The 15,566-nt window shown below is 34.7% G+C and overlaps 2 protein-coding genes across 9 annotated transcripts in view; both read left to right on the forward strand.

Annotated features, from left to right (window-relative positions):
• The first annotated feature begins 1,945 nt into the window (after positions 1 to 1,945).
• Positions 1,946 to 10,095, forward strand: tra2b (transformer 2 beta homolog). Of its 4 annotated transcripts, XM_051119679.1 has the most exons (9): positions 1,946 to 2,139; positions 2,971 to 3,229; positions 3,575 to 3,720; positions 5,621 to 5,786; positions 5,869 to 6,057; positions 6,754 to 6,869; positions 7,007 to 7,114; positions 9,519 to 9,592; positions 9,734 to 10,095. In XM_051119679.1, exons 4-9 carry the CDS (start codon positions 5,754 to 5,756, stop codon positions 9,742 to 9,744), a joined length of 531 nt encoding a protein of 176 aa, XP_050975636.1. In that variant the 5' UTR covers positions 1,946 to 2,139; positions 2,971 to 3,229; positions 3,575 to 3,720; positions 5,621 to 5,753; the 3' UTR covers positions 9,745 to 10,095. The 4 variants fall into 4 exon arrangements, with proteins under 4 accessions (XP_050975636.1, XP_050975635.1, XP_050975633.1 ...); XM_051119678.1 differs by having other exon boundaries at positions 2,971 to 3,720; XM_051119676.1 differs by lacking the exon at positions 2,971 to 3,229.
• A 1,522-nt stretch (positions 10,096 to 11,617) lies between these two features.
• The window catches only part of igf2bp2a (insulin-like growth factor 2 mRNA binding protein 2a), a 74,710-nt gene continuing 70,761 nt past the window's right edge, over positions 11,618 to 15,566 (forward strand). Inside the window, exons 1-2 of one of the 5 annotated variants that reach the window (XR_007828510.1) lie at positions 11,618 to 12,179; positions 13,231 to 13,291. Coding sequence is in view for 2 of the 5 variants with exons in the window: in XM_051119989.1 (XP_050975946.1) it covers positions 12,005 to 12,179; positions 13,231 to 13,291 (236 nt within the window). In the remaining 3 variants the exon portion in view is untranslated. Of the gene's footprint in view, positions 12,180 to 12,708; positions 13,012 to 13,230; positions 13,292 to 15,566 lie in introns of those variants that run through there. The other 4 variants (XR_007828509.1, XM_051119989.1, XM_051119988.1 and 1 more) reach the window with 4 other exon arrangements.

A 15,566-nucleotide genomic window follows, 5' to 3' on the forward strand; every position in this document is an offset into this window, starting at 1 on the left:
TAAAAATGACAATTATACATATGCATTAATGCATTGGTAGTGTTTACACTTTCAGTTCCACATGTGCATATTTGTTTATTGTGTTATTGGATATTTTCGTATAAAAAAGTCTTTAGAAGGCGTTTAAATTACAATATTCATAATGTTAAAGAGATGGCAGTGGCTCATTTAAATGAATTAAACAAAAACGCAATTTTGTGTCTTAAGCGCCATCTACTGGAAACTCTGAGGTATGACTTTCTAGTTATCTGACATGAAACAGAGGACTTTAAGCAGCAACCGGTCTAAACTAAAAAAGTGACTAAAATATTGCTGAAAAGAAAGCATCGTGCAATATTCTTATTCTCACTGCATTATTTTATTATTAATATATAAGTGCGTGTCGACTTTTCCTTGTCAAATGTGCTTACATGGAATATTCTAGAATTTCCACTTTAATTTATGTTATTTAAAAATAATAATTTATATGAAAGCATAAAAAATACACTACCAGTGAAAAGTTTTGAGCAGTTTATGTTTTTAAAGAAGTTTCTTCTGCTCACCAAGCCTGCATTTATTTGATCCAAAATACAGCAAAAGCAGAAATATTGTTGAAATAACTGCTTTCTATTTGAATATACTGTAAAATGTCATTTATTCTTGTGATCAAAGCTACATTTTCAGCATCATTACTCCAGTCTTCAGTGTCACATGATCCTTCTGAAACCATTCTAATTATGCTGATTTGCTGTTCAATAAACATTATCATCATCATCATCATCATCATCATATTTAGTTTTTTAAAAAACAGTTGAGAATATTTTTTTCAGGTTTCTTTGATGAATAAAAAGATCCAAAGATCAGCATTTATCTGAAATAAAAGCTTTTGTAACATTATACACTATACCATTGAAATAGATGGTAGAAATTATAGAAATGAAAGAAATTTTATTTAGCAAGGATGCTTTAAATTAATCAAAAGTGGTGATAAAGACAGTTATAACGTTACAAAAGATATTTCAGATAAATGCTGTTCTTCTGAACTTTCTATTCATCAAAGAAACCTAACAATTCAACATAATACTACTACTAATAATTATTTCTGGGCGGCAAATCAGAATATTAGAATGATTTCTGAAGGAAAAAGTGACACTGCAGGCTGGAGTATTGATGCTAAAAATTCATATTATTTTAAATAGTAAAAATATTTCAGAATTGAAATTGAAACTGGTTTTGCTGTACTTTGGATCAAATAAATGCAGGCTTTGGTAAGCAGAAAAGATTTCTTTAAAAAAAAAAAATCTTACTGTTCAACTGGTACTATTTGTGTATGTGAATATAGTTATATACAATAATAATAACAACAAAAAATGTAATACTTCGTTTCTGTGTTAGTAATATCCAGATCTATTTCGCCACTGTTTTTTTAAAAGATTTAAATGTAAAAAAAAAATACATGCGTTATCAACAGCAGGACTACTAAAGCAGAAAAATGGTAATTTGTATGTATAACTCTTAAACACAAGAAAAAAAAAAAAAGATTTTGTGCATACAAACAAAGTCAAGTGAAAAAACGCGGGAAATACAATTCAACTCGTTACCATGCAGCAGTGCCCCATTCATATATTTTCCAGTGTAGTGAACGTGGGAAAAAAACGCTATAAACGCCGTCCAATCGAAGTCTTGCACAGATAACCTTCATTGTTCATCGACCAATCAGCTCCTTGCTTACTGAGTAGTAAAGATTCTTTCCATAGAAAGAACAGCCACTCCGCATTTGATGCCAATCGGATCGATTCAGTTTTTAACCTTTGCTCTCGTTAAACCTAACTGAATAAAAGTCTGTTTGTGTAAAACATATGATTATTATAAACATATAAATACTGTACAGGCTTAACAAGAAGCTTTTATCTGTGTGTAGTATTTCGACGCCCCCTTGCGGCTGTTGCTCGGTCAAATGAAAGTGGGAGTGGAAACGCTGTTTCCAAATAAAGCCTCTACGACCGAGAAAGGCGTTCATTAACAGACGTTCGATCTGTACGAGCGTTTGGCCGCTCTGTTTGTGTTTCATTACCTATAATTTCTCTCACAGTGTTACAGTTGCACCGTAGTACATACTAAACAACAATGAGTGACGCCGAGAAGGAATTCGTGGAGCGGGTATGTAATATTTTTTACTGTTTTCTTTTCTTTGCACGCGCCCTTCCATGTTTCTTCTAGAAATGGCCTCCATATTGTATGCTAGCCAGCAGGAGTGAGTCAGACAGGCTTCATTCATTTTGTGAAACCTGATTATTAATGTGCAAAAACTCGATGCCTTTATTTTTAACATCTCTAAACACTTCATAAAATGATGTAAGTACGTGCAATATAGATTTTGGTGTCGAAATCCAAGTGTCAAGTTAGCTAACTTCAGTGCTAGCAGACAACGTGCTTCAGATCAGACAGACCTTTTATCTGCTTATCAATTTCTGCTTTTTCACTAGTAAGCAAACTGTTTTACTGTCTTTACTAAGTGTTGCTTTCTTCTTGCATGTTTTATTAAAAAGATATAACCTGTATGAGTAATGAGTAATACTGCTAATACGTGAGAGAAGGTCATCCTGAGCCTTAAAGCTAGTCATGTATAAACAAATTGCAAACTAGTTTCGGAATAAGTGCACTTTTAGTATTATAACGGAGTTGGTGTTTTATTAGTACAATAACTTCATAGACTTGATATGTGTTGACATATCAGGATCTTTCTTCAACTTATAATATTGAAATAAATGTAAACAAGTGTTAGTTTGTAATTGGAATAACTGCTTTTGCATGCATAAGGCTCAGGATGCACCTGAAAGTATCTAATTGTTCTTCATGATGGATATTAAATCTCACTTTTCATTTCTGTTGGTTCATCTATGCTGTTTTTCCCACACTAATAAAACAATAGGATTATTGGTTGTGATGTCCAGTGTTTATACATTCTTCATCCTTTTCTTTTTTGTTAAGGTTAAGGTTGGAAGAAGAGAAATCTGGACGAAGTCAAATGTCAAGTTGTTAATGCGAATAATTTGAAGCTGAATTTTCAGTGCATGCTAATTTTCGGAGCAAAAGAAGTTCCCATATAGCATTTATGGGCAGTGAGAGAAATGGGGGAAGAGGAATGAAGTCAGAAATGAAATTGAAACTGAAGAAAGAAGAAAAGATGTGTTATGAAGTTAAGATCAGAAGTTATCTGGGATAAGATCGCAGCGCTAAGTAACTCTTAGTATGTTTGTCCCATGCGTGCATGCATAAATCTTCTGTTGTCCATTTGTATTGCAATAGTTATTATTGTCCTGTAGCATGACAGATTTACAGCTAGTTATTTTTATAAATTTTCTGATGCATTACATGTCAAACAACTGCAAATTCCTATGTTGTAAGTGCTTCAAAGTAAATGTACACTATTAACACTAGTTCATGTACCTGCAGGGAACAGGCCATCATCACTGCATATTATCCTAGACTAGAATGGTCTCAAACCCATTTATATGCACACAATAATTAGTTAAACATTCTCAGTCTGACCACGTTGTCTGGCGCTAACGTGATTTGGATGTGGTTGGTTTAGGAGTCCCGTTCCACCTCTAGGAGCCCAAGTCCTAGAGGATCTGCTAAGTCAGCCAGTCGCTCGCCGGAGCGCTCACCTGCTCAGTCGAAAGAGGGGTCCCACCACACTCGCTCCAAGTCCCGTTCTCGCTCCAGGTCCAAGACTAGGTGAGTATTTCTAGTCTTTTTGAGGTCAAACAACCTACATGGGCAAGCAAGGGTCCTAATTTTTATTCTTGCTTAAAAAATAATAATATTTTTTTTTTTATAGCACCATCCATACAAGGAATGCAGCTCAAAGTGATCTACAAAAAAAGCATGCCAAAAAGCATAAAGTATTGTATAGCATAGTGGACTATTTCGTCAGAGCAAAACATTTAAAATGCATAATTTTAAGCCATTAAATATTGCATGCATTGCAAAAAAAAATAAATATGTGACCCTGTATGGTTTGTTAGGATAGGACAATATTTGGTCAAGATACAACTATTTGAAAATCTGGAATCTGAGGGTGCAATAAAATCGAAATATTGAGAAAATCGCCTGTAAAGATGTCCAAATGAAGTTCATATTACTATTCAAAAATTAAGTTTTGAGATATTTTCGGCAGGGAATTTACAAAATATCATCATGGAACATGATCTTTACTTAATATCCTAATGATTTTTGACATAAAAGAAAACTCGATCATTTTGACCCCTACATTGTATTGTTGGCTATTGCTATAAATATACTTGTGTTACTTAAGACTGGTTTTGCGGTCCAGGGTCACACATTTTCTTAAGTGTTTTTGTGTTCTAAGACAAATATCTCAAACCTCCTTAATGAAAAGACATGATTGGGATGTCAAATCATCTACTTGGAAATGTAAAATTAAGTCTTGAAAAATTCAATTAAATTAAGTGAGTTTATGCTTAAAAACAAGAATGAATGTCAAAGGTGTATGACCACTTTAGTTTATTTTTATGAGCTCATTGGCAGATATCCGTACTTGCTTTAATTAAAACATGACTTAATTTTGACTGCAATTATTTAGGGGGATAAAACTATTTGAAAGTGATTTTTAGAGTGTTTATCATTGATTAAATTAAAAGTAGTGCTGTCAAATGATTACTCAAGATTAATTGCATGCAAAATAAGTTTTTATGTTATGTGTATATGTGTGTGTGTGTGTGTGTGTGTATGTATATATATGTATATATATGTATATATATATGTGTATATGTATATGTATATATATATATATATATATATATATATATATATGTATATGTATATGTATACACACATGCAGTATATTTTGAAAATATTTACATGTATTGATATATTTATTCATATAATTTAAATTGTATAAAAATACATTGAATATAAACATTTTTCTTAAATATATACATGCATGTTTGGGTATCTATATATAATAAATATACAAAGTACACACACATTATATAAACTTATTTTGACTTTGTTTGACAGCACCAAAAGATTCTACATGATTTTTATCAGTAACATTATTGTTATTTATTTGTTTTATATAGTGATTGCTTCTTAATAAAATGTTTCAATAATGATTTGAAATGATACTGTTAATGTTGCCATGAATATAGCCATTGTTGCTGATATGGCTTTAAAACATAAATGAAATAAAATAAATAATGCTGTTTGTTTGTTTTTATGACAGGGATACAGTTGTGTTGCTTTCGATTAAGTCCAAAATTGCATGTCATTTGAAACTGTTGAAATGTCCTCGTGGCTCAGCTACTAGTGGAATTCACAGTACATCGAGTCGGCAGAGTGGAAGTCACACCTGCTGCTTTCCGGTTAAAAGTAGAAACGATGTTTGGGCCAGATTTAAAAAAAACGTTCCCCCACCCAGGACTACGATTTTAAGCACTCTGCAGTTGATCATTTGACATGAGTTGGTAGCAACTTGATATATAATGAAATTGAACCCGGAGGTTCTTGTCTGTCTAAGAAGTTTAAGACAGGACTTATCAGTTGGTAACTTGATCGACTCCACGTCTGTTGCGTTTAACGTGGTTCTTTTTCATTTTACTCCATCCTTCTGCAGGTCTCGCTCCCATCGGAGTTCTCGCCGGCACTACAGTCGTTCCCGCTCGCGCTCTCATTCTCGCCGGAGACGTTCACGCAGCCGCTCATACAGCAGCGAATACCGCCGCCGCCGCAGTCATAGTCATTCTCCTATGTCCAACCGCAGACGTCACGTTGGAGACCGGGTGAGACAATGAGTCATTTGTATACCTTTTTTTAAATTTTTTTTTATAGTGCTGTATTGTAATCTGGTTTTCTCACCTTTAGGCAAACCCAGACCCAAACAGCTGCCTGGGAGTATTCGGCCTGAGCCTGTACACCACAGAGAGAGACCTGAGGGAGGTCTTCTCCAAGTTTGGCCCTCTGAGTGATGTCTGCATTGTGTACGACCAGCAGTCTCGGCGCTCTAGGGGTTTCGCTTTTGTCTACTTTGAGAACAGAGAAGATTCAAAAGAGGTGAATTTTCCAGCTGAATGATAACATGTAATTTAGCTGCAAAATCTGATCGGTTAATAAACTGCAGCTGTCATTTGTATGGATTTCCATAAAGCTGTTTTTGTTCATACAAGAAATGAGTATGTTCTGCCTTTTCTGAGATCTCTAATTAGTACTTTTTTTTTTTTTTTTTTTTTTCTCTCCAAATGCTTGATTTAGAATGTTAAAGGAATATTTCACCCAAAAATACAAGTCCTCTATCTATAATAGTGCTTTCTCCATTAAAAAAGTCAGTTTGAACTTTCGTTCTGACGGCACCCATTCACTACAGAGGATTCATTGGTGAACAAGTAATTCTAAATTTATCCAAATCTGTTCTGATGAACTTCTCTACATCTTGGATGGCTTTAAGATAGGTAAATGTTAAGCAGATTTTCATTTTTGGGTGAACTATTCCTTTAAATAGTCAATTGTACATTTCTGTATATTGATTGTGGTATGCTGCATAATTTAAAACGCTGTCAGTGGCAACGTTGCTGTGTTTTTGTTTTTTTTTTTGTTTTGTTTTTTATATACAAGGAAGTACAGTACAGAATGTACTGTTCTCACAGCTATTTTATGGCCAGCAATAGATAAATACCTGGGATTAATAGCCTTAAGCAGGAACTATATTGTTGTGTGTTCAGTATGGGTTATTCTGGTCTGTTTTGGTTTTAGGCTAAAGAGCGTGCGAATGGAATGGAGCTGGACGGCCGCAGAATCAGAGTCGACTACTCAATTACCAAGAGGCCACACACACCTACTCCAGGAATATATATGGGCAGACCAACATAGTGAGTCTGATTCCTTGCAGTTTGTTTAACAACACTGAAATAACTAATCTGAATGCTCCAGATGATAAACACTGATAACTGTGAATATTAGCTGATGTCGAATATTCTTGATTGGTGATCATTTTTCTTTTGTGCAGTGGCGGAGGCCCGAGTGTAAGCCGTCGGCGTGATTACTACGAACGAGGCTATGAGCGTGGATACGATCGCTATGATGACCGAGACTACTACAACAGCAGGTCATACAGGTGATCCTCTACTGTTCAGCAGTCTGTATGTGTTTGTAGTGACGTCCCATCATCCTACATGGCTCAACAATAAGGATTCCTCTCTGATGGGCCGGTAGATTTAGATTTGTGCCTAACCAGCTGATTACATTGAAGAAGTTTTAAGTTAAGACGTATGTACATACTTTTATTCATAAAGGATGTTTTAAAATGATCAGAAGTGACATTAAAGACATGTATAATGTTATAAAACAATTCTATTTTTAATAAATGCTGTTATTTTAAACGTTCTATTTGTTAAAGAATTCTGAATTAAAGATCACTTTTTTCACAAAAATATTATTAAAAATTGCTAATAATGAGAAATGTTTCTTGAGCACCAAATCATTTCATATATAATGATTTTTTTAAGGATCATGTGACACTGAAGACTGGAGTAATGGCTTTAATGTATTAAAATAAAGTTATTCATTTAAAAAAAAAAAAAAAAAAAAAAAAAATTATAATTCTTTTTTATATAAATTATAAAAAGTTGATAAATGTTTTTTTGAGCACCAAATGATCATATCATATGTAATGATTTGTAAAGGATCATGTAACAGTGACTGGGAGTAATGGCTTCAATGTGGTCATTTGAAATTTTATTCTTTCCTTATTTATTTATTTATTTTTTGAAATATTATTAAAGAAAAATCTAATAAGAAATGTTTCTTTAGCACCAAATCATCATATCATGTACAATAATATTTAAAGCGTCATGTGACGCTGAAAACTGGAGTAATGTCTTTAAAATGTATTAAAATGGGTATTTTAATTTTTTTTTTTTAAATATTATTGCAAAATAATATATTTTTTAACAAAATTATATGTATGATTTCACTATAGACTGGAGTAATGGCTTTAAAATGGATTAAAAGTTATTTTAAATGTTTTTTTTTTATTTTAAATTTAAATATTATTCAAAAAATCCTAATATTAAAGAGATGTTTTTTTTTTTTTTTTTTTTTTTTTTTTTTTTTTTTTTTTTTAATAGTACCACATTATATCATGTATAATGATTTCTAAAGGATCATGTGACAAAGAAGACTGTAGTAATGGCTTAAAAATGTGGTCATTTTAAATGTTTATTTTTATTTTATTTTAAATGTAACTATTTTTTTTTTTTTAAATCTAAGAAGAAATGTTTCTTTAGTACCAAATCATCATTTGTACAGTGAATGTGATGCTAAGACTGGAGTAATGGCTTTAAAATGTATTAAAATAGTTATTTTAATTAATTTATTTATTTAATTTTAAATAAAAAAAAAAAAAAAAAAAAATTTCTTAAAAATGTGTTTTTTTTTTTTTTTTTTTTTTTTTTTTTTTTAAAAAACACCAAATCGTATGTATATTGATTTCTGAAGGATCCTGTGATACTGAAGACTGGAGTAAAATGTATTGAAATTATCTATTTGTTTTTACATTTTTAATGTAAATATTATAAAAAAAATCCTAATAATAAGGAATGTTTCTTTATCACCAAATCATCATGTCATGTATAATGATTTCTAAAGGATCATTTGACAAAACTGGGGTAATGGCTTTAAAATGTATTAAAAGATATTTCAAATGTTTATTTATTTTAAATGTTTAAAAAATCCTAATAATAAAAAAAAATGTTTCTTTATCACCAAATCATGTCAAGTATAATACATTTCTGAAGGATCATGTGACAGTGAAGACTGGAGTAATGGCTTTTAATTTAGTTTACATTTTTAATTTAATTGTAATATTATGACTATTATTGTTTTTAACTATTTTTGATCAAGCCTTAGTGAGCATAAGATACTAAGAAAATTCTTTCTTTACAAAAATGTTATGACATCAAGTTTTTTTTTTTTTGTTTTTTTTTTTATTTGGCAGTAATTTCTGGAGGCTATGCTATAAATTCATAAACATCTTTTGCAAGTAAATAATAAAATGTGTTTGTTTTAAGTTTATAATTAGTGAATGCTTACAATGCTTACACCATTTTTTGCAATTTGACCATGCTGACCTGTTACAAAGCTAAATAAAAATACCATCATAACATTTACATAAGCAGAAATTCAGTAGATTTTAGGAAAACTAAAATTAAAGCTTGTATGGCATACAAACAATATGTATGAGAACAACGAAAGTAAGGTGTAAAGTTGATGAGCACCACTGGTCAAATAGAGCAAGTGACAGCTGACTCAACTGGCCTGAAACACACACACACACTCGCCCCGGGACATCAGTTCATCCTTATTGTTGAGCCCTGGTCCTACAGACTGCATACAGCAAGATGCATGCTATATGACTTAACTTTTTAAATGGCTTGCTATGCTACAGTTTTGAATGTTACTGCTTTGTTGTAATCTGTAGATGCTGCCGTTTCCATTAAATCTCAGCTTTGTGTTCACAGGAGAAGATCCCCCTCTCCCTACTACGGCCGAGGACCGTACAGGTCAAGATCACGCTCTCGCTCCTACTCCCCTCGTAAGTACTGCACAAACACAACCACAGTAAACTTCAGTCAAAGTCAGTTGTATTGTCTCCCTGGCTTTGTTTCAAGAGTGCTTAATTTCAACACACTACAAAAGCTTTTGTGATATGTGACAAATTTATTTGTTTTTACAGGTCATTACTGAAGTGAAGTTCCCCTCCCTTTCGCCCTCCCTGAAGATGATGTTGATGACAGTGACATTGTTGATGACGTAGATGTTTATTTCTGGTGGCATGAGTTTGGATGTACTTTAAACTCAATCCCATTGATTTCTTGCCTAAAGGTTTCATGTGTCTTTGACCGGTCTGGATGTTTCAGTAGTTTGAATATTAATATTTTTGCACTGTTCATTTTTTTTTTTTTTTAATTTTTTCTGTCTGATCTGATGCTGAACTTGCGTTTATTTTATATGATAAAGTGTCCTGCTCAAACCCCATTATGTTTTTATGCGTTTTAAGCTTAGCAGTGGTCTTGCAATAAACTGCTTTATACCTCCCACCTGATTGTGCCTGAATCACTCAAAACGTGAAATCCTTGTCTTAGAGTTCAAAATGATGGACCGTGTATTTATGCAATGCATACACACTTTCTCAAGACATTTGCTTTGCAGTGAAAATTAATAGGTTTATTGAATAGGAACGCTGGAACACCATTGTTTGAGCTCTGTTCCAATTTAAGTCTCGTTACCTCAGAGAATATATTGTTAATAATAGGATCATCTGAAATACTTCTCCAGTATGTGTAAAAAATGTAGTTTAAAGTACTGAGGGATTTAGCATTAATTTGGACATGGTGTGGGTGTCTGCTTTAGCTGACCAATCTGGGATTCCCTACTTCTACTGTACCTGGTTTTGGCAGGATTTTAATTGACTTTCTGAAGCAACACATTTAAGGTGTTTTTAAGAATCGTAGACGGACAGTAACTGGGCCCAATTTAGTCATGGTTTGTGCTATGAGTAAAAGTAACATTCTGTGCTACTCTGCACTGCTGTGTTTGAAGACCTATAATGTTGTAGGGTCTGATTTGGAGCTCTGATAAATAATGTTGGAGACGCAGGAGAATACCCCAGTATACTGCAACACACAGCAATCCTGTACTGATGTATAGTCATTTTAAATATAGAAATCAGCAGAATTATACACTCTTAAAAATAAAGATTCCAAAAGAGTGTTTTTTTTTTGCAGTGACGCCATAGAAGAACCATTTTTGGTTCCCCAAAGAACCTTTCAGTGAACAGTTCTTAATAGAACCATTTTGAAAAACATTTTAAAAATCCAAAGAACGTTTTTCGACTATAAAGAACCTTTTCTGCACTTGAAAGGTTCCATGAATGTTCAAGGTTCTTAAGGGAACCATCGATGCCAATAAAGAACCTTTATTTTCAAGAGTGTAGGGGTGAAAAACCTTTTTAGCATACAATTGCAATTAATTAAATCGTCTATGTATTCAATATTAATTATGGTTGGGATAATAAATGTATGTATATACACACACACACATGGTATAAAAATGATTTGAGATTTTCCTCAAATATCAGTCATCTTTGAAAGGCTTAAAACAGTCTACATAAGTGGACTCAATGCATTATATTCATATATAACGTTCATGCTCCTCCTAAATCATAATTCCATAAGGTTTCTCCACATTCCTGTTTCTTTTCCATTGACATGGGCGTTCCCAGAGAAAGTCCCATTTTGCAGCTGCTATTCTCTTTGGAGTCAGTGCAGTCCAGTTTTACAGTCCCAATTATTAATCGTAGATTAAATATCGAATCAAGCTCGAAGAGTGCAAATCAATAAAACAGCAAAAAAGGAAGGGAAAGGGGAAAACGCCCATTAATCCATTACACCCTAAATATGCCAATCAAGCTGTCAATCACAATTGTAAATAAGAGCTGCTTCTGAACATGATTTTAATACGCGTAAGTGCGTTTATTAACACAAGCTGACGAGCTGCTTGACCTGTAATTAGAATATATATATATTGACTTGAACAGGCTCTCCTGTAAGCTGGATTTAAATGAACTAAACCCTCAGTGAGTCTTATCATTTGGCTTATCCGCTGAATTATGCTGGCAAATTGAACACTAGACAGCAACTGAAGCCCATAAACACCTCAAAAGTGATTTTGTGATATTTAAGAGCGGTTTTATTTAGAGGCGGCGCTTGTTGGCAACAGAGTAACGTCGCAACGACACTTTTTTTTTTCAATCCCAGTAAAAGAGTTTGAGCAGGAACAGAGTTGTGTATATGTAGCAGGGGGGTCCGGCTGCATCTGGGGGGTGACTGCTGATTTTCAGCACATTTATTTTATTTTTTTCTCTTTTCTTTTCTCCTTATTTTCCTTACTTCGCGCAATCCGTTGCACGCCGATATATCTGGACGTACAGATTTTCGTATAGACCATGAACAAACTCTATGTGGGGAATCTGAGTCCTTCGGTGACCGTGGAGGACCTGAAGCAGCTCTTCGGCGAGAGGAAGCTTCCCGTGACCGACCAGGTCCTGCTCAAATCCGGCTATGCCTTCGTGGACTTCCCCGACCAGAACTGGGCGATTAAAGCCATCGAGACTCTATCCGGTAAGTGCGTTTTCCACATCGCGGAAAGTCGCGGTTATGTATGCCTCGGTTGGACTGACACGGTGGAAGACTTTGTTGGAAAAGAAAAGAAAAAGTAACGCTCCCGCATCAGCCGCACGCTGCTCCAGTTCTTGACGCGAGCGGAGCCGTGCGCGAATGAACGCCCGCGACCTCAATCACACTTCGCGCCCGCTTCCAATACGCGATACAAGTTGAATTTCTGCTCGAATTGTTAAAATGCACGCTCGTTTCGCCCAGCCGAGGTGCTGAACGGGGGTGATTTCTCAGCCGTCGGCCCGTAGGAATGTATCGGATGGGTCTGATGCTCGGGTGGCAGGCGTAATTATTTTTCAGTTATTTTTTGTCTTGATTTTATTGAAAAGAAGCGAGCGAACTGAGCGAGAAGAAGGCGTCACATGCGTGTTCCTATGGTGTCCAGGTATGTTTTTACGAGGTGTCTTAAAGGTGGGTGATGGGGGTCTGGAGGAAAGTGCTAATAAACAGGTAGCTGGGGGGGACGGAGGTGAGATGCCAATTTTTGTGCTGCGCCAGGCCACTCATACACAACAGATGCACAGCACAACACCTCTATATTCTCCTTTCACGCTTGCGACTCGTTGTGCATGCAACAGAAAAGTACTCATCCAAACCTTCTTGAAGAAACGGGACAAATTTAGGCAGAAGAGTCTTATCCTTTGACCTCCCATTCTTCAAACTCTCCTCATTGCTCGTATGTGGTTAGTGGGAGTGGAAAGCATGGCTGCCCATTCTTCATATCGTATCAGCTCATCAAGCATTTCGCATAATATCATCAGGCATAATAGCAAATGTGGTAAACATATTACACCTTACATGTAGACCTGATAAAACTCACCACGTCGCCGACGTGCATTTAGAAGCATGAACTTGCACGTGTGGTTGTATCCCACGTATTTACGTTGCACGCACGGTTGTTTGTTTTAGAAATAGGATTAAAAACGCCGAAATGCACATTTCAGGGTGTCTAGAGGAATGTCATTTTGTGATCATTTGTTTTGTTTCTTGCTCGCAGGGAAAGTTGAATTACATGGGAAAGTGATCGAGGTCGACTACTCTGTTCCTAAAAAACTAAGGTAATAATTTTGCTTTATTTATACGCTTTTGCATAAACTCTGCTGCATTTGGAAGTTAGTAGTTCAGTGTTTCGTCTTTGTGAAGCTGTGATGTGTAGGAAAAAATGTAATTAAAATTCGTAGCTTATTTTTTGCATATCCGTCCCTCAAGCTTAACCTTTATTTTTAATACTGTGTTTTTCTTCTTCTTGCATGTGGATTTTATTTGACCAGTTTTTTTTTTCAATCAATGCATATCTTGTCAGGGTTCATAAGCTCGAGTTGACACTGGCACAATGTGGTCCGGACTCAAAATACGTTAAGTTACACAAAAAAAATAGCAAAAGCGCTCTGTGAATGTATCAGGCGTAGAAAAGAATATTGGGTGTTTCCTTGCATAATCTAGCAGAGATTTTTCCCTCAAAAAGCTTACAAACACACCGTGTTTTACGTGCAGGTAATGAATGTAAATAAGCAAATAAAGTTTTAACCGCCACATATCTGAAATCTGACATTACGCCCTTTTTCTTGTACAAGAGCAAGATCATTGTGCATGACCTCATGGCGCGTGTTTAGGCCTTTCCGTGGCCCACGTGATTTCCCCTATAGGCCCTGCGTTTGAGTTCCACGGGAGGGCGGCATAGAAATGGCTAGAGAACAGCCCACAATCTTTAGATTTAAGGGCTTATGCAAAATTACATGTACAGACTTCCAGATAATATCAAAAGCACGCGTGTTACGGTGCTTCCTAGTCAGGCAAAGCGTCACACACAACGCATAAATCGAAAAACAACCATGCTGTAAAGGTGTAAAAGCGTTATTTCGGGAAACACATTAATACTGGGCTCTGGGTCGCTTGTAACTCGGGGAGCGTGTTGCATAAAGTGCGCAGTCAAGATGGCCAGTCTTTGATTTGGAAGAGTCGGCCATGCTGCTGCTAGAGTCAACCTAACATGACTGAAAGCAGCATGCACAAGCAGAACGTGTGTGTGCAGCTCATTCTAGAACGTTTCACGCCGTTCTAGAGTGTTTCTAGAATCACAGATGTAATCTGAAGCGAGCTGGAGCGGCTCAGGTTACAAATGTGCGATGTCTGGACGCATTTATGTCGGAATATAATCCTCACACACAAGGCGCGTATGTGTTTTGTGTGTTAGATATGGTACCTCACTCTCCTATGTTCATATCGTCCGTGATTCTGGGTATTTCGGTTATTGTTTACCTCAGTGTTCATTGTACAGTGCATTTTAGTTTGTACGTACTGAGCTGTGATAATATTCAGTACGCATGTGACGTAGATATTCTGTGGAGCAGCACATGTGTTAGTTTTTGCTGTTGTGATTATTTGTATTAACCTGGACACTGAAATGAGGTGTTGTCGACTTTTCACTGAATCCTTGTGTTTGTTGCAGCTAAAGGGTGTGTTTAATAACAGCTGTTTTAATTTTAAATGCTTCATTTATATATCTATATTGTGACATTATGTTACAGATGACGTGCTTGTTAAAAAAGAAGATGAATTACGACGGAATCGCTTTCATGTTACTAGCATTTAACACGTTCAAAGAAAATTACATTTACGTGTGGGAGCCTGTATACCATAGAATCGTTGCTTTAATAATTAAAATATTTTAATTAAATTTTTTTTGTTGTTTAACACTGGTAGGCTATGCTTTTTCTGTAAGACTTTATAAGAAGATAAACACAGTGACATTAATTCTTATGATGAGCTGTTTTTTGTTAGAAGAGGCTAAAATAAAAATACAAAATTAAGGAGATTAAATTAGCCCACATAGGTGTGAATACTTGTAGTTAGTTTTAATGTTTATTATGGTATGTTCAATTTGTTGAACATGCTTTACAATTTACAGAAATAATTAAAAACAAACATGCTTTGTATGCAGTTTTTGTTATTTGTTTTAAGTAGTTATATTATGGCAGTTTTATGGCATGTAAATGCATTTTAATATAGCATGTACTATAATGTAAAATAATCACATGTAGCTTTTGACAAAATAGATAGTCAAAATAGACTTATTACATTTTAAATTAGTGTTGTTTTTTGCAAAATTGGCATATTGATCTGCATCTTATGAACTAATGTTTGATTGTATGTTAGTGAGTCATTGTTTTTATATTTTCACAAATGAAGCTGTAAAACAAATCAGAATTTTATGAAAAATGCTTTTAAGCTGGTATCTGAACATGGTCAGCTGTCTTAAAAATAAGTGTACATTTTACATATTATTTTAACAATTCAGTCTAATAAAGTAGCACACAGGTATCATGTTTTCAT

Source organism: Labeo rohita, chromosome 9 (assembly GCF_022985175.1).
Source record: "Labeo rohita strain BAU-BD-2019 chromosome 9, IGBB_LRoh.1.0, whole genome shotgun sequence".
In the NCBI taxonomy this organism is placed as follows: domain Eukaryota; kingdom Metazoa; phylum Chordata; class Actinopteri; order Cypriniformes; family Cyprinidae; genus Labeo; species Labeo rohita.